At 40.9% G+C, this 24,947-nt stretch overlaps 1 protein-coding gene across 1 annotated transcript in view; it reads left to right on the forward strand.

The window, feature by feature from the left end:
• The first annotated feature begins 14,666 nt into the window (after positions 1–14,666).
• TMPRSS7 (transmembrane serine protease 7) overlaps positions 14,667–24,947 on the forward strand; it is a 34,326-nt gene continuing 24,045 nt past the window's right edge. The window contains exons 1-6 of the mRNA XM_023758697.1: positions 14,667–14,759; positions 17,491–17,558; positions 18,657–18,847; positions 20,550–20,796; positions 21,980–22,110; positions 24,646–24,758. Of these exons, the coding sequence (XP_023614465.1) occupies positions 14,667–14,759; positions 17,491–17,558; positions 18,657–18,847; positions 20,550–20,796; positions 21,980–22,110; positions 24,646–24,758 (843 nt within the window). The remainder of the gene's footprint in view (positions 14,760–17,490; positions 17,559–18,656; positions 18,848–20,549; positions 20,797–21,979; positions 22,111–24,645; positions 24,759–24,947) is intronic.

Raw genomic sequence — 24,947 nt, forward strand, 5'->3', positions numbered from 1 at the left:
TTTGGAATCCTTTCATTGGGCCCAGGATCTGGATAAAATGAGCGAGGCACTCTCCTTGAGCATGAAATTTAATTTTGAGAAGCAAAGCAATCTGCAATACTCTCTTCTGTAAAAGTAATAAGGATGGGTAAGCTAGGTCTTTAGCAGTGCTGTATCCATTAATTCATATAAATTAGTAGATGCTATTAATTGGTACTTAATTAGTACATTAGCCAAGATTTACTGAGCATTGCTATATACCAGGTCCTATGCTGCTCTCAGGGGTTTGGTAAGGAACAAATTCCCTCAGCTGATGTGGACTTATCATAAGAGAAGTCAGGAACCAGAGCCCCTACCTGCGCAGTCCTGCCTCATGGCTCCAGATTACTGTGGAGAACAATGACCCTCGCAGTCTGATACCAGCCCAGTGGGCAGATTCTAGCCTTTGCTAGCTAGCTGAGACACTACAGCATTTTATCAGTGAGGCTGAAGGGCCTGAATCTTGAGAAAGGGGATTTGGCAGCTGTGGGTAAGTGTGAGTTGGTGCTATCAAGGACTTCTAGTGACATTCAACTTGTGAAAGAAGTGCAAAAGTACCATTTAAGATAAAACTCTTTCCAGCCCACTGGAGCAAATTGATGCACTGAATGATCACTTAGCAGAGACATCCGCTCATATATCCTTCATGCTTGACGAGAAAGTGAGACGATGGCAGCAAACACCCTCAGTAAGCCGGATGCACTTAGCTTGTTGGGGAAAGGCAATAAGATTCCACTGGAGGTCCCTGCATCCTGGCACTAGGCCCATGAGCATTCCTAACCATGGTTGAGAATTCTCCAGGAAACCTGGCAAATAAACACCCATCTCAGATACCCTAAGATTTTGGGGAAGCTTTGATCAAAGAGAGGTGCTGGTAGGAACGAATAATAAATAAATTAGTTGCTAATGCTACATAAATCACAAAACCTGAACCTACAGTTGGTTTGTAATTGAAAAAAAATCACACACACACAGGAAAATTAAAACCCTGCTTCATTACCATATAACTTCCCTCAAGTAGGGGAGGAAATGTTGGAGAGCCAAACAGCTCTTGAGAGAAAGGGTCTAATTTAATTCTGAGATAGTTTTTTTTTCTGGGGGCGGGGAGGGGTAGAGAAGGGCAGAATTTTTGCTTTTATTTGGATGTTAGCTGTGCTCCCAAATGTTTCACCTTTAACAGAAATGACCAATATTGAGGCATTTCTCTCTTTTTTAAAAAAATATGTTTTTATTAATTGTTTAGAAAGAGAAGAAGGGAAAGGGAGAGAGAGAGAGAAAAAAAAAAAACATCAATTATGAAAGAGAATCATTGATCAGCTGCCTCCTGCATGCTTGAAACCTGGGTATGTGACCTGACTGGGAATCAAACAGGTGACTTCTTGGTTCATGGGTCTGTTCAACCACTGAGTCACACCAGCCAGGCTACTGAGGCATTTCTCCTTTTCCAATCGTAAATTACATCAAGGCCACTGGGATCTCTAGGTTGGACTGAGTTGGGATAATGAGCAAATAGTTGAATGGGATTTATTTCAGTTTCCAGAATATGCACATAGCCTACTGGAAAGCTGGTATAACAAGGTGCTAAACTCCAAAGAAGCTTGGAGCATGGAGCAGCATGACAGAAATGACATGCGTAGAGAAGCTAACTCTGCAGAGCAGGGCAAGACTGGACTCTGCTAAGAAGTGAGGTGCTCTCCAGGACCATGTAAGCAATGGGTGCACATTTACAATGACTCAGTTGTTCCTGTCCCTTTGTTTTCTCCTCCTCTTGTTTTTATTTCTGCTTTTCCTTCATGCCTCCCTATACCAAGTTCATTTGATTTTTCTGTTTTATTTTATTCTATCATTATTATTCTCATTCTTCATTATTCAGTCATTTCCCCAATCCTACCCTTTCCATCTGATTAATCTGATGTTCAGCTGGTTTTAAAAAGCATCCCTTTGTTATGCAGTGACCTTCGCATAATTTCCAAAGTCAATGCTTTTTAGTACAGCAGATTCATGCCTTCATCAAACATCGAGCTGACTCATCTCCTACAGTGAGCCAGATGCTTTGCAAACTCAATATGTTGATAGTTTTCTGTGTGAGTGCTGGGCCTCTAGGGTTTCTTTGGTTAGGGATGTATTATAGAATGTCTTCTGATCTAGTTCACCCAAGTGCCCCTTAGCTCAACCATATATTTATATTGAATTGTGCAGTCTTTTCACCAGGCACCTAAATAGGGGAAAGAGGTCTTTTTAATGTGTTCACTGAACCAGAAAGAAAAGAGGCATAAGCAATTACCCTCTTGTTTCCGCATTTACTGGTCTAGGGCAGGACAATCTCTGACCATTCTCCCTTGGTATTGACATGGCTGACCACGGTGATGGACTAACGTCTCCTCCTGGACCATGACTCAGTCATACTGCGCCATCCTTCCCACTCCTCCCTATGAAGGGAAAAAGAGTCAGAAGAATTTAGTGGGGTTTAGGATAACAGCTAGCCAATATGGTTAGAATGCCACCTGCAGCTGCCCCAGACTGTGACCAGGCTATAGAATTTCTGCAGTGCTCTTAGAAGCAAGTCTACTCGGTTGAAAGAGACAATTCTCTAATAGTCTCTCCCACTCCTATAGACCTTGCAGGGTGCTATGGACTTAACTATGTCCTCCAAAATATATGTTGACTTCCTAACTCCCACTACCTCAGAATATGACCTTAATTGGAAATAGGGTCATTGCAAATATAATTGGTTAAAATGAGGTCATACCAGAGTAGGGTGGGCCTTTAATCCAATAGGGCTGGTGTCCTTATAAGGAGAGAAAAGACAGGGACACATGAGTAGAGGATCCTATGTACAACTGAAGAGAGGTAGAGACTGAAGTGTGATAGCTTAAAGCCGAGGAGCTCCAAGCAGCACCAGCTACCACCAGAAGCTAAGAAGAGCCAAGGCAGGATTCTTCCCTACCGATTTCACACATGGCCTTCTAGCCTCCAGAACTGTGAGACAATCAATTTCTGTCATTTTAAACGCCACACTTTGTGGTACTTTGTTATGGCAGCCTCAGGACACGGATGTGCTATGTATGCCGAGAATGTAATGTCCTGATGGCTATCTCAGCTATTTTTTCTGGGTATGTTTTTAGGGAGCAACTTGAAGGATGAGTGAATATTTCAGTCAATGGGAAGGCTTATTTATAGCTTGCTATAAAAATGGTAGATTCCCCAAGCTCAGCATTCCTCAGCCATGATATAAACTGCAACCATCCAAACCATATTGTGTCACCCCTGTGGAATGTAAGGGAAATAGGGAACCAATGCAAACATGCACACTTATGCTGTTTGCTGAGCCATCAGCCTTGTGTCTTCTACCACCATCCATGTACCAGGCTAACTTATTAGCTTAAAATAAGGTGGTGCCAGTCCCAGATGCAACCAATTCCTGAAGGGACTCTCACCCCCAGCTCCTCAAGGCTATTACATCAAAGAGGCTAGTACAGGAGGGACCTGGTCTTCAAGGCTTTTGGAGATAGGCTATACACATGACAAAACTAAATAACCAAGACAACATGAGGGATGTCACAAAGTGGTATTTGATTAACTATTATAACATTTAATTCTCATGCACTGGTATATACAATAAAACTTTTAAGTAAAGAAGAGAGCGCTGCTGGCCGGGGTGGAAAAGCTACAGGAGAGCTGCAGATACGGTGGTGACAGTGTTAGGGGCACATGATTCCGAGGAGAGGGCTGCTAATATTGGCCTCCAGGATTCTGTGGCATCTTGTCGACACCTCTTTGAGAGCACTTCTCACATAATATTGTCATCAGTAGTTTGCACGACTGCTTCCTAGATTGAGAGCTTTTTAAAAGGTAGTGATATATTTAACTCATTTTTAAAATATTTGGCACCTGTCACATAGTAGGCATGCAATAAATGTTGAGTAAATGGATGTATAACCATGGATGAATAAAGATCGAAAATGCATAATTTGAAAGAGCAAATTTAGTAGATATGACAGGAAGACACAGGAAGGTAGCCTGGTGTCACACCGAGGAAGATCTTGAATGTCAGGCGAGGGGGACTGAGCAAAAGGAGATTGGACTGTTATTTCAGGAAGATTTGGTCAGTGGTCATATGCACCTGTGAGAGATGAGCCTAGAGGAGGATATTACAATAGTCCTGATCTAAAGGTTCTCTAAGAAGCCCTCCTAACATTTCATTTTTTCAAAGAGACCCATGGGATGTGACCCAGAGGATTAGAAGGATGCTCCCTGTGAGTCAGCAGGGAAAGGGAAGTCATGATCACTGCCATGTTATTTCATTGCAGGACACTGAGGGTGAAAGTGTTAAATGGCTGGCTGGCTTTCCCTTGTGATTCCTGAGGACTCATTCCCCCTCTGCAGAGAGCTGGGTGGTGACTGGAGATCAGATGACACCTCCGGTGGCCATTTATCATAATAGAGAGAAGTGGGTCCTAAGTAGCAGAAACAAACTTTATCAGTTATGGGAGAGCTGGCCTCTCCTCTGGTTAGACAAGGATGGAGGTGTCACCCCCACTGCTAACAGCCTTCTATTCCAGGGGCTCAGAACCTTGCTCAAGTTGGATTGATGTCTTGGCCTTACTTCTGGGCCTTCAGATGCACTGGGCTTGCCTTTGGGACAGAAGGTTGAAATATTTAGAGTGTTTATGTGTTGAATTGATTTATTGGATAAGTGATGGACTCCCAATGACCACTGCTGAATGCAATGGTGAAGTATTTCTCCTCCAATGCAGGTCACTGCACACCATCTGCTTGGCTGGCCAGCACATAGACACCTTCTCTGCTTCCCTCGGCACAGGAGCCTTTGCTCCTGGAAAAGGAATAAAAACCTCTTCACTGTCTTTCAAACCGTTTATGAAGGGAAGCACCGACCCACATCTGACTATTGTGACTGTCTTTGTCATATGTTTTGGGATTGAAGGAGCCCTGTGTCAGGACATTCATGTGAGAGAAAGCAACACATAGATGGATGCATGCTCACTTACCAAGACTCTATCTTGTACCTCAGCTTTTATTGCTGCTCAAAACCAGTGACTTCTCTGGAATATTTGACTCCTGGAGGTGATAATCCCCCAACCCCCCAGCACTTTATAAGAAAAGTTTCGCCCTGGCCAGTGTGGCTCAGTCGATTGGAGCATCGACCGTACACTGAAAGGTTGTGGGTTTGATTTCTAACCATGGCATATACCCAGTTGGAATACATATAGGAGGCAACCAATTGATGTTTTTCTCTCACATCGATGTTTTTTCTCTCTCTTTCCCTTCCTCTCTTTCTCAAATCAATTTTAAAGAAAAACTTTAAAAAATAAAAGTTTCAAACATATAATTGAAAGAATTCCATAATGCAAATGCATATACCCACACCTAAAGTCTACCATTAACATTTGCTATACATGCTTTATTATATATTTGTCCATCTAGAGTCAATCATTTTTAATAACCCTTGTTCCTATACAATGAAAACATTTTCAGTAATAATTATAAAATAAAATAAATTATAATAATGGCTAGAAAAACACGGTAAACAATTTACTCAACTTTGTATAACTACATTAGTAAAAACAAATTAACAAAATAGATACTGCATACAAAATATTACATATAAAAATGTCACACCATACATTACAGTTCAAGCTTTGTATACATCTACATGACATTTATTACTTATTTTAAAATGAGTAATAAAAATATGGTTATTTGAAGCTTACATATATTATTAAAACTTGGTTGTAATAGCAACAATTGTTTAAAACTTAAATCAGTCAGAGATTTTTTTTCAGAGAGGAGTATTTTATCACTGGCATTATTTATAACTAGAGCCCCGATGCACGAAATTTGTGCAAGAGTAGGCCTTCCTTCCCCCGGCTGCAGGCACCAGCTTCCCTCTGGCACCCGGGACCTGGGCTTCCCTCGAAGCCCCGGCTTCTTCCAGAAGGTCGTCCGGAAGGATGTCCGCTCTAATTAGCATATTATGCTTTTATTATTATAGATTGCTGGAAAATAGTGCTAATAATAAAAAATAAAAAGCCTGTAGCAGGCAGGTTTTATGATTGCATTTATGTATGTATGTATTTATTTATTAATTAATCTTCACCTGAGGATATTTCTTTTTATAGAGATTGGAAGGAAGGGGGGGAGAGAAAGAGAGAGAGAGAGAGAGAGAGAGAGAGAGAGAGAGAGCAACATCACATTGATTGGTTGTCTCCTGCACATGCCAGGGATTGAGCCTGCAACCGAGGTATGTGCCCTTGACCAGAATCAAACCCGAACCCCTTCAGTCCACCGGCTGATGTTCTATGCACTGAGCCAAACAGGCTAAGGCTATGATTGAGTTTAAATTCTGTACGTATAGTGCAGCCTCTTAGGATTTGCTGCCCCTTCTTATTCTTGGTGATGTCAAACAAAAACAGCAAGACACTGGCGAGAGAGAGTAAAGACAGGTTTTACTCACTGCTATTGCAATACAGGAAAGAGACTTCATGATAGGACAGAGCTCAATTTCAAATACAGTTAAGATAACATTTGATTTATGAGCAATAAACAGAATGAGGGGCCAGTGGATGGAAACCTACTAAGGGGAGATCTCGAGGGTAGGGGGATTCTTGATAAAGTCAGGCCAAGGATTTATACATCAACTTGGGGGATGAGGAACTTGATCAAATATCAAGATGGAGATGCTCACTAAACTGACATCAGGATTCTTGCTACAGCTGGGCTAGGCAGGGGAGGACAAGTCCCAAGGATGAGGCCCTTTCAAAGAGAGAGCTCAGAGGAGCCTGCCTAATGTTTGAACGTAAGGAGAGTCTGTGTCAGTGGCCACTGCCCAGGGCCATATAGTTAACTTATATTGGTGAAATAAGCAGGTCTAGAAATAAGGAAAATAATGCAGAAAGAATGGGCAATTAAAGAGGACTTCATTTTCAAATATCCCAGTCTTATAATTAGGAAGCCTAAAGCATTATTAGTCATTTCGCCAGTGCTATTAATAAACAAGAAAAGCCCAGAAGCGAATGTGTACAACGTGATATACTTTTTTGCCACTCTGTTTTACTCACTCATCTTTCGCCACTTGCAGCAGGCAGTTTCTCACTTGCTTTCTTAGGACCAGCCCTTTGTGTCTAGGTCAGCAGAGTAGTGTTTCCTCTTTAAAGGGCAATTGGTTAGCTCTGGCCAGTTCGTTGGAGTGTCCTCTCCTGCACCACAGGGACATGGGTTTGATTCCCAGGCAGGGTACACACCCAGGTTTCAAATTTGGTCCCACATCAATGTCTCTCCCTCTCCCTCCCTCCCCTTCTGTAAAATCAATAAAAACATATCTTTGGATAAGGATTAAAAAAGGGGTGGGGGGTGGGTGGCCAGTGTACTCAGTGGTAGAACATCAACCCGTGAACCAAGAGGTCTCTGGTTTGATACTAAGTCAGGTAACATGCCCAGATTTCGAGCTCAATCCCCAGTAGGGGGCATGTAGGAGACAGCAGATCAATGACGTTTCTCTCATGGATGTTTCTATCACTCTATACCTCTCCCTCTTTCTCTAAAATTAATAAAAACATTTTTTTTAGAAAAAGGGCAATTGATTAGTTTTCCATTGACACCCAGTGCCCCCAGGAAAGCATGTTCTTGTCACAAGGACAAGGTGTGTAACGTATGAGCAATCCCAGCCTTTTCCTTCCCTGCCTCCCAAGGTAAATTCTGACAATGCCCCTCACCACTTCCTTCCTCTCCTCAGCTTGAACCTAACTCAGGTTGACTTGGGGAAGAATGGGAGAGATGGGAACAGGGGACTTTTAGCAGAAAGAGCCTGGGTTTACTGAGTATTGCCAGAGGAGGGGAAGAAAAAGGAAAACAAACAAACCTCTTAGCTAGGGCTTTTCAGAGAGGGTAGCTGGAAAATTGAGAGCTAAGTTGGAGAGTGAAGCTTCTGAAGCAAGAGCAATGGGATGTGGGGAATTGTAAGTAGTGGAGCCGAAGGTTATACATGAGATATTTTAATCTGCTTTAGTAGAGGCTGGCAAAAATTTAAATGATTTGTAAATATTTGGGGGTTGTTGGACTGTATCCATGTGAGGCGACCTTGCCCGGAGGCTTAGTCCTGGGGGGCCTGACTCATATTAGAGTTACATGAAGAAAGCTTTAGTTTGGGGTGCAACGCTGACTGCTAGGTCCCTTTAACATTCGCTATATAGCAATGAGGCAGCTTCAGTTTCTGAACTGGACCCGGGGAAGGTAAATTGATTCCTTTCCTCTGAAAGCTAGCTTGAATGCGGCCACCAGTTCTTCTCAAGAGAGAATGTAAGGGGCTGAAAACTGGCTTTGAGACACCTTTGGATGTTCACATGTGGAACACTGAAAAATGGACAAAGAAAACAGCGATGTTTCATCCAAACCTGCTGATGTGAATGTAAGTACAGCGTGGGAAGCTTTCTCTGTTGCTTGAGTGCCACTTATTGCTGACCTTGCTAGTAAAATGAGACCATTGCTGCTTTATAAAAATAAAGGGAATAAAAATGAAATACTTTATCCTCCTCTGGATACTTAATGGATTTTACAAATGTGGGCTTGTTTTGAAGTGCTGTACTTGGCAATTGATTTGCAGCTGTTTTTCTAAAACTCCAGGGAAATTGTACTGATCTCTGCACAAATTCCATTTTAAAATTTAATCAGTGCTAACTGAGACTGCCTATAATGTGTTCCTGCGCTCAAAGACCCAACCCTGGCCTTGTCAGTGCTACATGAACTAGCATTTCTGTGTGTTTTTCTTTTCACTTCTTTGGGGGAATATTTGAAAATAGCGTGACACTATAATCAGCTCATGGAAAGTTTTTCTCTTTAGAAACATCATCCTAAAACCTGCAGGACATCACATGAAATGAGGTCTGGTCTAGTTCAATTTCACCAGGAGGAACATAAGCTACATTTCACTCCAGGAGTTGACAAGGGTGTTTGGCAAAAAAGAATGAGGGAGCCATGAATAATTGAGAATGTCCTTGGCCACATATTATCCCATGAATTGGTAGGATTAAAGACGGGAAGACAGGTGCTTTGAAGGGAAGAGTAAGGGAGAGTAACAGAATGAAAGAACTCTTAGGGGAGCCCAGAAGAGAGATTATTTCTTTGGAGTTGGTGTTCTAGATGGTTGCCTTTAAGAGAATGTGTGTTTAAAAGTCATTTCATCACTGGAGTTTAGTTACCCTGACATGTATAAATCTCTCCTTCAAAGAAGCTAAACTCTCACATACATTATTAAAGAATTCACAGGATCAAATGGCAGAGGATAGAGGAGGAAAAAAAAAAGGAAGGGAAATAGTTAAATAATGTATTTTTCCTCCAGCATATAACACTCTGCACACAAATACAATAAAACCAATATCCTCTCTGAGTCCTCTATTTCATTCTTTATTTTTAAATCATTCTTTTGCCTGTGATTGGGAAATGGATCAGGGCAGCGGCTGGCATAAAAGTGCATACGTGTGCGGCAATGGTGAAACCACACTTTGGTCCTTTCCTACATACAGCCCCCCACAAACATCATCCTTCATGCCTTTCTCTTACCACTCAGTCCTGAAGCCACAATTAAGAAATTGTTTCTCTAAGGAACTTATACTCTTATTTTAATCCTGTTTCAGCCCAGAAGAAATTGGTCATGGGAGAAAAGCTATATAATACAAACATTTAAACACAAACACATATCCTCACAGCCGTGTGCACAGGAATCGACGGCTGATCTTCCAGTCCTCTAGTCTACACTCCATGAAATTCAGGCCTATCCTCTGCAGCATCTATTAGCCAAAAGGGGGAGTTGAGGAGAGAACCTGGGAACCATTTCACTGGAGTTCACATAATGTCTATTTTTTTTCTGATTTTAATTGTGCGATTCAAATGCAAGCAAATTTATTATGCTTATGTAAATCATTTGACTGACACATTTAGGCATTTTAGCACCAAAGTCTCTTTGCTGAGTGATAGCATTTAAGCACTAGACCAAGCATGTCAAACTCAAAAGCTAACACGGGCCAAATAAGCAAGGTTTAAGTTTATGTGGGCCGCAAAATAACAAAAGCTTCAATCTTCATAGAAATGTAAGTTTATTTTAATAGAGACATGCTGAATACAAAGGGCTGAAATAAATGAGTAATCGTTAACATAAAAAATAGAACATTTTAATAAAATTAATATTTTTTCTTGAACATTAACTTACCAGACACTGAATAACCGCACAAATTAATAAGCGTAATGCAAATAAACCTATTTTTCTTGTTCTCTGAAAGCAAAATATTTCCTGTTGCACACACCAAAAAAGTCAGTCCAAGACTAATGATGTGAAATCAGCTGCTAAAATATTCACTGCTAGTATTAGTGGAGAGAAATGGTGCACCTGCAGGTAAGGCGAGTAAGGAAAATGATTTCAATACTATTATAGTAATCAGTCATTAGTGAACGTTGTAGTTTGTTATTAATAACTAGAGGCCCGGTGCATGAAATTCATGCATGGGTAGGGTCCCTAGGCCTGGCTGGTGATCAGGGCCGATCTGTGAGGCAACTAGCGGGGCGATTGGTGGTTCCTGCTCACACCCACCTTCTGTACTGCCTGCTCGCTGGCCTCACCCCCTGCTGCCACCGCTGGTCAGGGCCTGTGGGCTGGGGCAGCTCCTGCATTGAGTGTCTGCCCTCTGGTGGTCAGTGTGCATCAAAGCAACCAGTTGTTCTGCTGGTCGTACCACCGTTTGGTCGATTTGCAAATTAGGGTTTTATATAGATAGATTATGTATAACAGGATATTGTAAAAATTAAGTTATGAAATTTTTATTAAAATGTTTCTTACATACCATTATATTGGCTGGGCCACAAAAATATTCGTTGTGGGCTGCATGCGGCCCGTGGGCCGTGAGTTTGACATGTTTGCTCCAGACTACTTCTAATTGATAACACATCTTTTATTTTTAGATATCTAATATCTCAGTTCAGGTGATGAGTGCCCCTGGGAAGCTGCCAGGGAGACCAGGGAGACCAGGGAGACCAGGGAGACGGCCACCAAGAAAACCCATCAACAAAGCCCAACTCAAGAAGCAACCCAAGAAGAAAGCTCCCTTTTGGAATGTCCAGAATAAAATCATTCTCTTCACAGTGTTTTTATTCATCCTGGCAGTCATAGCCTGGACCCTTCTGTGGCTCTACATCAGTGAGTGAAAACCTACTTTCCTTTGGAGTTAGGGCTTACCCAGTGAAGTCAGCAGGAGAAATGCAGGCCCAATCTGCCCCTGGGTGTTTCTGATAGATTTTTCTTATTTCTTAGACTAATAACCATTTCTGAAACTGTTGAGGTTTTTGGAGGAAGAAACCAGAATTGCTTTCCCCTTTCTCCTTTTCCTACTACTGCTCTCTTCCCACAGGTGAACAAGAGGAGCAGAGATGGGGGATAGGATGAGAGCGGAGGAGGATGCTCAGGAGCAAATGTTGACTAGCTCAGAAATGTAATCCATTTAGTTCATTTTGAACTTTAAAAATGAATGGAATGCTAAACTGTTTTATTTCCTTATTCCACCCACTGCCTGTTTCTAGGCAACCTGATATTCCAGCTCTCTGAGCTTCATTGTACTCATGAGCCTTTCTCTCCTCTGTTTTTATGTTTTTGTCGATCTGATTGATTGGACAGGAGTCATAACTAAGTTCTTCCTTAGAGAATACTAACCCAATGCAGTGCAGCAATTGTATAGCCTTTGTTGACTTATATTCATCTTCCCACTCTATACATCTTAATATGTTTAATACAACATATGTGTTCTATCAAGGATATTAAAATGTGGTTGGAAAGTGAGCCTTATAGGCAAAGAATTAACAAATATTATCTTAAACAGTTCAGGTCACCTATAATTTGTGTGGCATAATGCAAGACATCAGGCATGCCACGATACATCTCCTACCTTCAAAAAGCTCACATAGAGATTTTGTACTTTCAAAAAACAGTTTAGTGCTGAAAGGGAGGGTGAGTTTATTTTTGTTTTGTTTTTTGTTTAATCAATCACTTTATAATCACAGAAGAGAGGCAGACAACTTGCCCAAGGATAGAATTCAGAGAAAGCTTCAAGAACTGGCTTCTGAAAATACATCTTGGAGTAGCCACAATGAGCTGGGCTCTGTGATAGGCTTAGGGACAGAGTGGTAGACAGGAAGAATGTCTGTCTTTATATACCAGTGAGAGAAGTCAAGTCAATGGGCAATTAAGTCAAACACAAAAGACACACAACCCCAACCCAGAACAAACCAACTTTTTCCCCATCAGTTCTCTTCTGGTCCTCAACTGAGCCTTCTCATTGCCCTAGCATTTTTGTATGAAGTTTTGGAAGATCATTGTGTAGAAGTAATTTGTTGGCTGTGTTAAAGTCAGAGAAGATCCTTTCAGGAAGACAGACCAGTAGGAGCAAAGGGAAAATGGTATGGATAGCGAGAACCGTTCAACAAATAACAGAGGTTAGTTTCAATACATGAAACTTGGGTGTGGCGAATGGCCTTGAAAAATGAAGTGTACAGCTCATCAAGAGACCAACCAGAGTCTTGTGTGTTGGGCTGTGCTAAAGAGTTTGGTCATTGTAATCATTTCAAGGCCTAATTGATCTCCCTTACATTGTTGTTACTCTTCCTCTTGAGTACTTACGGATGCCAGAGGATATGTGAACTTCTAGATAGAAGTCACAGCTCTCGTTCAAATTTTAAAAAGTCTGCAAGGGGGCAAAAAAAAGTCACAGAATCACTTACCTGGTAAAATCAGCAACAAAACAAACCTTTGTTTTATATGAGAGGCCTAGTGAGGCAAATTGATCATTCCCAAGTCACTTAACTTGAAAGAACAAATCTAAGACCGAAGCTCAGGCCTCCTGCCGCCTACTCTGTGCCCCCCTCCCCCGCCCACTGCCTCACTACACCATGTGGGACTAGTGGGACCCTGGGTTGGCTATACAACGGAGGCTGCTTCTTATCACTCAGCCAAGTTGTACCTTCTTTTTTAAAAATTAAATTTAATGGAGAAACACATGTTAATAACATTGTATAAGTTTCAGATGTACAATTCTTTATCACCTCCATATTCCACTAAGTGTTCCATCCAAGGTCGGGCCCCCTTCCATCACCATAGAATTGACCCTCTTTACTCTTTTCAACCTTCTTCCACACCCTTCTCCTCTGGTAACCACCATACTGTTCTCTGTCTATGAGTTTGCTTGTTTGGTCATTTGTTGCTTTTTTGTTTTATGTCACACATATGAGTAAAATCATATGGTTCTTGTTCTTTTTTTCACATAATTTATTTCAGTTCACATAATATTCATGCACCATCTTTTTAATAACTATCAGTTATTTAGCATTTCCTTGTGCTCTTCCTCTAGCCCCCTTCTTCTTTCCCTTCCTTCCCACAAATATTTATTGAGCTTCAAAGCTAAGTCAGGCACTGGCTAATCTCTATTAGGGCTTGAGGAACAAAGAGAAGGTCCTGTTCCTTTAGAACAGTGGTTCTCAACCTTCTGGCCCTTTAAATACAGTTCCTCATGTTATGACCTAACCATAAAATTATTTTCGTTGCTACTTCATAACTGTAATGTTGCTACTGTTATGAATCATAATGTAAATATCTGATATGCAGGATGGTCTTAGGTGACCCCTGTGAAAGGGTTGTTCAACAGCCAAAGGGGTCGCGACCCACAGGTTGAGAACCGCTGCTCTAGAGGACCAGCCATCCAGACTGAAGTTATGATACAGTGGGGCTGGTACCACAAGAAAGAGATTACCACTGCCAGGAGGGTCTGGGGGATGGTGCCACATCGCAGGAAGTCCTTGGTAAAAACAAAAAGAAAAGGCAGAAAGAAAGCCCTCATTTCCCCAGGCTCTTCTCAAACAACAGCAGTGTCTTTACCTGTTGTCTGAAGACAACTCAGGCACAGTTGTATCTTTGCCTGTTTCTGGGCAGGCCTGATGCCCAAAGCCATGGACCTCACAGGCAAAGCATTTGAGAAAAAGTGATCTGACACTGGGATGAGGACCACAGTAGCTTATCAGAAGGATGAGTTCTCCCTGCACCGCACAGAACTGAGGACAGGCCAGCACCCTGGGGATCAGCCAAAGTCAGGCAGAGGATGAGAGGCCAGGGGCTCAGTGAAGGACCACTGTGGGGCTGGGGGGTTGTCCCCTCTTCTCCCGCTACACTCACTTCTCCTCAGAGCTTGACTGTATACATTTCTTACCTCCTTACCTTCTACAGACTTGGGATCCATAAAAATTGTATATATTCTCTTTGGCCCCTTAGTAACTCTATGACACGTAGATTAAGAGGTATATCTTTTACCTTTTAATCTTGTTCTTAAGTACTTGTCAGAAGCCGATAGAGAGAATAGAGTATCCTAAGGGATATGGTGATTTACTGCTGATGGAAGAGATGTTATTAACTACATTTAGAACTCCCCAAGCTGCAGAACCAGTAGAATACATAGTTGCCTAAAATTAAATAATATCAGGAGCCTGATACTGGCATAGATCAGGCAATGCCTCATTACCACACATATGGGAAAGCCCCCTACCTGCCTTTCTCTTATCTTACAGGCAAGACAGAAAGCAAAGATGCTTTTTACTTTGTTGGAATGTTTCGTATCACCAACATTGAGTTTCTTCCTGAATACCGACAGAAGGAGTCCAGGGAATTTCTGTCAGTGACACGGACTGTACAACAAGTGGTGAGGTGATGGGGCAGGGGGAGGGGGTGAGAGGCTGGGCATGGTGGGGTCAGGGCGTGAAAGGTAGAGTGGAGGGTCACAGTGTGTGGGGTCGGCAGAGGAAATAGTCAGGAAACATGGGATTTAGCTCACGTCAGCTGAAAGATAGAATTGCTTATTTGATAGAATTGCTTCTTTCTTTCTTTCTGCTGAAAGTAAAAGAAATGGCTCTATGAGCTTCAGTTTCAGTTCTTCTCATCTGTGAAATAAAGGGATTGAACCAGGTGATCTTTAAAACGTCTTTTCATACTGACGTGACATGTGTGCTGATTGACTCTGTGATCAGCATACATTTCTTTCAACTTCCATGCACTGACATCTCTTCACTTAAAAAGAACGTTCTCATTAAAGAACTAATACATATTTATTATAACAATTTAGAAAAGTCCAAAAATGTAAAAGAGGTATAAAATAAGTATCTAAAAGTGTAAAGTATAAATTTAAAAAGTATAAATAAAATATGTAAAGTGTAAAACCCATAAAAGTATAAAAATACTTCAAAATCTTATTTAACATCACCAAAGATAGAGCCCTGTTTTATTCTGGACCACACAGACATAGGGGATAGCTCAATATTGAGGTGTTAATAGATATTCAGTCTTATAATCTCATCTTTAACTTTTACCATTAGATTGTATTTTTCTAGGCAGGTAAATGTTCTTTAAAAAATAAGTTTTAACCCTAGCCAGTTTTGCTCAGTAGATAGAGCATCTGCCTGCGGACTGAAGGGTCCTGAGTTCAATTCTGGTCAAGGGTACGTGCCCAGGCAGCCGATCAATGATTCTCTCATCATTGATGTTTCTATCTCTCTCTCTCTCCCCCCCTTCTTCTCTGAAATTAATAAAAAGATATATTTTTTAAAAGAACAAAAGAAAATAAGTTTTAATACTACAAAGTTAGAAAATTTCTTTTTATTGGGTATTTAAGTTGTTTCCAGCTTTTGCTACTATTGATAATGCTACAATAAATTATTTGCATTATTTGCATTACTTGTCTGTATCTCTAATTACTTCCTTGGGTGATTTTCTAAAATTATTACTGGTTAAATAGAAAAATATTGATTCATCAATCTTGGTACATAGTATTAACTAGAAAGTTTCTGCCAAATTGTGTCTGCATATTAATGGCAAGGGTGGCCTGCACAGTGGTGACTCCACTACACTTTGGTGTAGACTGAGGAAGAGCTGTGAGAGTGAGCAAGCAAAAACAAGAGTAGGCGCAGTGGCTCTTGTTTATTGAGGGCTTTCTATATACTGGGTATGTTGCTAAACACTTTATTTTTTAATATATATTCTTTTATTGATTTCAGAAAGGAAGGGAAAGAGAGAGAAAGATAGAAATATCAATGATGAGAGAGAATCATTGATTAGCTGTCTCCTGCATGCCCCACACTGGGGATAGAGCCTGAAACCTGGGCATGTGCCCTTGACCGGAAATTAACCGTGATCTCAGGTTCATAGGTCGATACTCAACCAATGAGCCACGCCGGCCTTTATTTTTAATATTTATCAATTATTCCTCAAATTATCCCAAAGAGGTAGGCATTTTGACAACCATTTTACAGACTGGAAGAAAGAAAAAAAGAAAGGAAAGAGCAAAGGAGAGGTGGGGGAGAAAAGCACAATGGAGGCTCAGCAGGTATAGGTAACGTGTTCTGTGTTGCATAGTGAATTTAAAATTCACAGCTCATATTTCCCCCTACTATACTCTATTATTTCTAAGGTGATTTCCCAGCCCACTCCCCCTCTGGGCAATTAGGTGGGTAAATTGTTGCTACTGTGTAGAAAGGGGAATTCAAGAGAAGATTTGACAAATGAGTCAGTTTGGTTTTAGAAATGCTAAGTAGGGAGAAAAAAAGATAAATTAATTGAAATGTCTCTCTTTTGAGATGCAATTAATGGAGTTTTAAAAGGGCTGGGTGTTTCCCTAGAGACTGATGAGTTGGGAAAGGGGTGGTTGTCCTGGTTGTGGGCACCACTCGCCCCCTAGTGGCTAATATAGCAATGTGTCCTTAAGAATTTAATTTTTCCATGCCATTTAATTAATAGAAAAGAGGTTGGGTCAAGCACTTTTTAAATGTGCTTAAAGGCGTTTGATTTATTAATTGGGGAGCAAATTAACTTTAGGCAGAACACAGAAGTTAAGCTTGATTAAGGTGAATAAAGACAGAAATAAATGAAGGTAACAAATTATTCTTCAGAGAAAGCAGAATGAAGGTTAAAAAACCCAAGACTGCTACAGGAAGTAAAAATTTATTTGAATTCAAGGAATAGCCCTGGCCTGTATGTTCAGTGGTTAGAGCATCAGCCTGCACACCAAAGGATCTTGGGTTTGATTCCCGGTCAAGGACATGTACCTGGATTGCAGATTTTATCCCTGGCCTGGCCGGAGCACATGCAGGAGGCAACCAATTGATGTGTCTCTCTCATACCCCTCTCTCTCTACCCTCCCTCCCTGCCTCCCTTCTACTCTCTCTAAAAAATAAGTAAATAAATAAATGGGAAAAAATCCTTTGGTGAGGATTAACTACCCTCTCCCCCCCAAAAAAAGGAATTCAAGGAATAATGCCTGGGTTTGGAGTTAGAGGCCTTCATTTGAGTCTTGTTTAGCTCCTTGGTAGCTAATCAGAGCTTGGTACTGTGAGAGGAAGCCAGAGTGAAAGACTTCAGACACCTCGGTTTTTCTTTTTCAGGTAAACCTGGTTTATACAACATCCGCCTTCTCCAAATTTTACAAGCAGTCTGTCATTGCAGATGTCAGGTATTGGGGGTCCCTTGCTTTGGGATTTCTGTGTTCACTGCTGTAAATTCCTCTCAAAGCCCTGAAAAGGCCAAGGTATCACCATTCTCTAGTAACTTCTTAGGGGCGGTTGTGGATTAATTCCCTTTTAACACAATAGTGACCCAATTCTTTGCTATGCTCTGAGTTTTTCTTTTTATCTACCAAAGCCTGCTCTCTCCCCATAGCTGGGATCCAGGACCCTGTACTAATGCCAGTGGGCAAAATGGCCATTAACATGGCTGCTATATTGGGTCGGGGCAAAAATAAAACACAGACCAGTATTTCTCAAAATATGTTCAGTAAGAACTGATCACTAGAGGTCTCTTGAGAAAAAAAAGTATTCCATGGTCAAATCATTTTTAGGAAAAATCACGTGTCCTGTACTGTATCCCACCTTCCTCCACCCCCAATACATCTACAGAGTCACAATCCACTTTGGTATTAAAGTCTTAGAATAAAGCAATTTGTTTACTTTCCTTCACTTTCATTATCCAAATTATGTACTACAGAACATTATCTTGTGTGGGTTTTTTTTTCATAAATCATAATAATATTTGAGCAGTTAGCAGTGCCTTCTCCAGGGTCAGACTGAAACCAAAATGGGGTAGATTCCTGGTTTTGCTACTTCCTAGCTGTGTGGTTTTGAGTTGTAGTTGGTTTTAATTTCTCATCTGTAAAACTGGAATAATAACCAACCTTTCTGATACAATTAAATGGGATAAAGCAGATTTAGCACTGTGTATGGACACCATGAGGTATGAAAAACTATAACTTGCTATTTGTATTAGCAGTGAATACTGATTGACAGCCACAGAAATAGTGTGTTCTCCATGGAGGTGCAACTGTACACTAATGGTTCTAGATCTGAACCCAACACAAGAATACACATACCATGATGCTGTCCCTTTCCAGTCCCTGTACTAGGAGGCGATGAATTCCTAAAGAAGGAAGTCATGCTTAGTTGAAAGTTGTGCTCACAGGCCTTACCTTGAAATTACCAGTTGGGCCACTGGCTTCCTGTAAAAGTCTGCTTCCTAAGAGGTATCTCTGAACATCTTTCTCCGTTCTCTACAGCAGTAACAACAAAGGTGGCCTCCTGGTCCACTTTTGGATTGTGTTTGTCATGCCACATGCCAAGGGCCATATCTTCTGTGAGGACTGTGTGGCCGCCATCCTGAAGGACTCCATCCAGACGAGCATCATAAACCGGACCTCTGTGGGAAGCTTGCAGGGTCTGGCTGTGGACATGGACTCCGTGGTCCTAAATGGTGATTGTTGGGTAATTCTCCTTTAAGCATTCCTTCCCACAGCACTCCTGATACTGTCAGTATTGCAGTCATTGTGGTAATGAAGTATTCTCTCGGCAGTCCCAGTGGAACAGGATTAGTTGAAGATATGGGAGCTATGTTGATAAAGGAAGTTACTAAAGGTTACATACATTGATTGGACAATTGAACTGGGGACAAGATATATATGAAGTTGAATTTATTAAAATGCACCCCTCCCTATACTTGATTTGGTTTATTCAAACTAAGGCTCCAAGGCACAAAGTCCTGCAGAAGGAAAATTTTTCTGAGCTTTGTCTTGTCTCTTTCCTCATCCAGACAAAACTGAACCTATGTTATGTAGTACTGACCAGTGTTCCAAACGGCCTGTCCCATAGCCTTGTCAAATGTAAATTCCATCATTTGTCTTGACAGTATAATGGTTTAATTTTTGCATAATACAAAATTTATGCAGCTTTTTCTTTTGATTTCAATTATATATATGCTAGGCAGATAGTAGGAAGCTGATACACATTTCTTAAATGAATGAAAATTCTGTACCACATATACTATTTCAGATATAATTAATATGACTAATTATTATTATATTTGTTGTTTCCTTTTTTACCTTTAAAAATGTTTAAAGCTTGTTACTATGGATGACTTCAAGCATATAAAAGGAAAGAGAATCGAAAAATGAACTCTAGTATACCCTTACCTTTACTCAGTTCCAAAAACCATCAGCTCACATCTGTCCTATTTGATCTGTAAATACCTAAACAACCTCCCTTCCCCTCACTGGATTATTTTAAAATAAACCCCAGATATGTTGGAGTGCTTTTAAAGGACTGAAAATATGTTTTTCTAGGCAAAATTCTTACAGGATGAAATGACAAGATTGATGGTCTTTTTTTTCTATGTGTGTTTGTTTTTCAATGCAGCTGGGCTTCGGTCAGATTACTCTTCGACCATAGGACCTGGTAAATTATGTCATGTGGCTTCTTCCCTCCCCCTACCCTATCCTCCACCCCCCACTGCCTCCTAATCGGTATCTTTTGGGCTGTAGTTTTCCTTTTCAATTGATAGTATTTGTTAGTGCTCTCTCAGTTACAAATGACAGAAATATACTCAAACTGGTTTATGCGTAAAAGAAATTTGATTGACTCATATGAATGGGTTCCCCTGGGGTGGGGATGGGGATGGGGGCTTCAGGTTCAGTTGGGCCACGTTCTAAGACAACATATCATCAGGACTCTGCATCTCTGCTTTCCTCTGTTGAGGCCCCATCAAGTGTATTTGTCCAATGTGGTGGCATAAATGGCCACTAGCAGATCCAGGCTTATAATTTATCACTTTAGTAACCATGGTGGGAAATAAACCCGCATAGATTTCCTGATAGTCCCTGCAGAAGTGCTGAGACTGGGTCTCATTGTCTCTGGTTGGCTGACATGCCCACTCCTGACCCAGCTTATCTGACTCTCTGATTGGCCAGTCTGAGTCACGTGCCCACCTCTGCACCTAGAGGTGAGGTTAACCCCGACCAAACCATATAGACATGATAAGGAGAGTTCCTCAAAGTGAAATCCAGGTGCTGTGATCAGGAGAGAGGGGAGTGGACTGGCAAAGGTAGCAGATGGCCTCCACGGGACCTCATGTGCTCTTTTCTACAAGATTTCTAGAAAAGTCATTCCTAAAACAACACAAGAGCGCTGTCTCCACAGACCAAAGGCCTGCTCTCAGTACTTGTATGCAGATCATCTGTCCGTTCGCTACCCTCTGGAGATTTCTGCAACCTCCCGGAGGCTCATGTGCCACTTCAAGCTGGTGGCCATCGTGGGCTACCTGATTCGCCTGTCGATAGAGTCCGTCCAGATCGAAGCCGACAACTGCGTCACCGACTCCCTGACCATTTACGACTCCCTCTTGCCCATCCGGAGCACCGTCCTGTACAGGTATCAGGCAGGCACTCTGGTTGTGGGTGAAAAGGCTTTTTGTACAATGTCTCTCTTTCGTAGCATCTGGGTTCCCCTTGAGTTTTTTGTGAGCCACTTCTGCATATACTCGGTCAATGACTGACCCGTGCTCTGTATTAGCCTCTCAGATACAACGTTTATTTTTCTTTTGTAGCATAAGAGAGTCGAAATCAGTATAGCAGGACCTTCCACCAATATTTCTGAAATCTAACATATTTTTAAAGAATTTTTACTTTGATTGCAATCATAGTGAAGTACACTTTCAATAAAGTGTGAGAAATATTCTGTGATGATTGTATAACATCAATAAAACAATTAAATGTTGTTCCTTATTTTAAAATAATACAATGTTCATTGTGAAAGTGAGGTCAGAGAAAACAATATCAACTATTTCACAAGCCCATTACCCAGAACAAATATCTGTTGTATTTTTGCATAATTTTTTTCACTTACACACACACACACACACACACACACATTAGTCAGAATTATTATTTGTGATTCACTGTGCTAAAAATGTACATGAATTATTTTACTTTGAATAGTATTAACCTACCTATGCAACAGTGTTTTCTGTATGTATTTATTTTTTTTTGTATTTCTGGGACGCATGTGTATGTCAAAAGTCCATACAGTATATAGAGATATGCAGGGAATGGTAAAATTGTCGCTGTCTCTCACTCCTCGATCATTGTTATTGAGTTTTTTTCATCCTTCCAGACATATTTAGTTATTTTCTTATTTAAGCCTCACCACAGTGCTGTGAGGAGTAAACCGTTATTACTCCCTCCATTCGAGGTAGGGGACGTGGCGTTTATGAAGACTTAGTACCTGACTGCCCACAGTTTTTCAGCCAGTTAAGTGATGGACCTGAGTTTTGAACCCGGTTTTGTTAGCCACGAAGTATCCCTTTCTACCTTGTTTGCCCTCAAGGAGGGTCCAGTGATGGCCATCCAGGGGGATTCTTTGACAGTTTTCTGTTCCTGTATCAGCTCCTTTCCATGTGTTGTGCCCTGTAGCCACTAGGGGAGGAAGACCTGGTTGGTGGAGTTTGATGAACAAGAACTGTGGCTGGCCCAGAAAATGTGTGGAATTAGTGGTGGATGTAGGCTCACTCCTCAGTAACCTGCTGTTCATGTATTGTTTTGTTATCTGGTTTCAGAATGTGTGAACCTACAAGAACATTAATGTCATTTGTTTCTACAAATAATCTCATGTTGGTGACATTTAAATCTCCTCAGATACGGAGGCTATCAGGAATCCGGGCATATTTTGAAGTCATTCCAGAACAAAGTAAGTTTTCCACCCCCTGAAGTCACCTGTAGAAATATTTGTTATGAGGCTCCTGTCTGATCTCTCCTGAGGCTGTGTTATAACACTAGTTGTGTAGGTCAGGGACCCTGACTCAGGGTCCAGTCAGAAGATAAATATCGTATCAGTTATTCTAGTAGAGAAAATTTAATTTAAAGAACTGGTAACTCAATATAAAGGTGTTCACTAGGTAACTCAAAAGGCAAAAAGAAAACTGAATTTTCTTTGTATCATGTAGAAAACAGCACATGTAAGAAGCAACTGGGGGAATAGAGCTTGGAGGAGGGATTTGTGAAATGAAACTCTGAGGAAGGGTTGCTGCTCAGCTGGTGCTGCTGTTTCTGAGTTCAGAGGCAGATATTCATGGACCTGGAACCCAGACCTCTAAGGAGGGGGTGCCAGACAGCGGAGGCTGGTATTTGCAGGAGATTCAATAAAGTGGACGGTGGAGAAACTACTAACAGGATTCAGCTCTGTACAGGAACGAAGTGTTACCTGCGGTGGTGAGGAAGTGTCCTTCGGGTGACCCTCCCAGGAATAAGAGGCGGGAAGTCTGGTTCTTCCTCCTCCAGCCTTCTAGTTTCCAGTTGGCACCACCATTGGCAGAGCCTGTCAGGGAGCCAGGTAGGAAAGAAAGGAAATGGTTTGCAGAGTCCCAGCCTGGCACTGCAGAACAGAGAAGGGTCTGATTGGAGCTGGTAGGCAAGTAACTAGCACACCAGTCTGTCTTTTGTGATGTCTCATTTATAGTCATACTTGTGAATGCCATCCCAGAAAGTGCCTGTGAAGCAAAAACCTTGAGGATTTAGTGGGTTTTACTAGGCAACAGTGAGCAAAAATGACCCCCCTCATTCTTCTCTTTTGGACTTGGGTTAATGAAGTAAAGCAAAGCAATAAGAAACTCTAGTCTCTTTGTGATACGTGTTGCAACTGATCGGATCTTACAGGTCATGTCTTGGTAACTTTTAAAAATAATTTATCTTTACTGTTGAAGTATTACAGATGTCCCCCCTCTTCTCCTTGGTAACTTCTTTATGAGCATCAGTAAAGCCAAAGGGATCAGAATGGGAGAGAAGGGTGAGAAGGGAAGAGGATTTGGCTTACGTAGATAGTGATAGCTGTAGTTTCATCTACATTTTAAGGCATCGGCTTATTTTGGTAGTTTTTCTGCTTCAAATTATTACAAAACCAAATGTAAAGTGGGTTTATTGGACTAGATATTTTAGATAGTATTGGGTTGAAAATTATCTCTAACTTCAAAGGTTAAGAATGTGATTATCTCAGAAACATTGTAATGGACTTTGTCTATTCACTCAATAAATAGTTATAACAACAAATAGTTATATCTTTATATGCCAGGAATGGCTGTAGGTGTTAGGGAAATAGCAGTAAACAAAATAGAGCTTAATCAGTACTCTCAAGAAGCTTACATTCTAGCAGAAGGGTTACCATATCAGCAAGAATAGACATTTAGATTGTCTTAAACAGAGCATGTTATGTAAACTGGGTATATTTCAACAACAAAGATGCACTTAGTTGAACAAAAGAAGTTCAGAAGCTTTTAAAGATTTATTTAAACTGTGAGTTTTTTAAAAATATATATATTTATTAATTTCAGAGATAAAGGGGAGAGAGAGAGAGAGAATTCAATGATGAGAGAGAATCATTGATTGGATGCATCCTGCACGCCCCCCACTGGGGATCAAGCCTGCAACCCTGGCATGTGCCCAGACCATGCCTGACTAGGAATTGAATTGTGACCTCCTGGTTCATAGGTCAATGCTCAACAACTAAACCATGCTGGCCAGGCTTAACTGTGTTTTTTATGAAGTAATAGTATCCTGTAAATGTGTAACCAAAATACATTATTTGAAAACAAATATATAATTTGAACAAACAGTTTAGCTATACCTATGTAGGGTACTATTTCTTTTTTTAATATATTTTATTGATTTTTTACAGAGAGGAGGGAGAGGGATAGAGAGTTAGAAATATCGATGAGAAAGAAACATCGATCAGCTGCCTCCTGCACACCCCCTACTGGGGATGTGCCCCTGCAACCAAGGTACATGCCCTTGACCGGAATCGAACCTGGAACCCTTCAGTCTGCAGGCTGATGCTCTATTCCAGGGGTCCTCAAACTACGGCCCGCAGGCCACATGCAAATACAAATATTGTATTTGTTCCCATTTTGTTTTTTTACTTCAAAATAAGATATGTGCAGTGTGCATAGGAATTTGTTCATAGTTTTTTTTAAACTATAGTCTGGCCCTCCAATGGTCTGAGGGACAGTGAACTGGCCCCCTGTTTAAAAAGTTTGAGGACCCCTGCTCTATTCACTCAGACAAACTGGTTAGGACAGGGTACTATTTCTTTTGTAAAAAATTAGTTTAAATTCATATGTGCATGCTTGTTGATTAAGAAACTGTGCATTTATAGTGAAAGAAATATATGTAGTGTCAGTCCCATAATGTCACAACTGCAAATCATTGTGTGTTACTGAATTTTTTTTTCCAGAGTGTGAAAACACAGTGTTGGTCAAAGAAATCACTGGCTTTGAAGGGAAAATTTCAAGTCCATATTACCCAAGCTACTATCCTCCGAAATGCAAGTGTACCTGGAAATTTCAGGTAGCCTAGTTTTACCACTACTTTAAAAAATACTGTTATCCTACTTTTAGTAGCAATTTATTTTTGAATTAAATTACCTCTATTATAAAATTTAATTACAAAAAAGTATTAGTTAGTTTTATAACACATAAATATTTTAGAAATTCTAGAACATGAAAGTTTTTGCAGTTTCAACACTCTGCCTACAAA

This window comes from Myotis lucifugus, unplaced genomic scaffold, assembly GCF_000147115.1.
Source record: "Myotis lucifugus unplaced genomic scaffold, Myoluc2.0 scaffold_137, whole genome shotgun sequence".
Lineage (NCBI taxonomy): Eukaryota > Metazoa > Chordata > Mammalia > Chiroptera > Vespertilionidae > Myotis > Myotis lucifugus.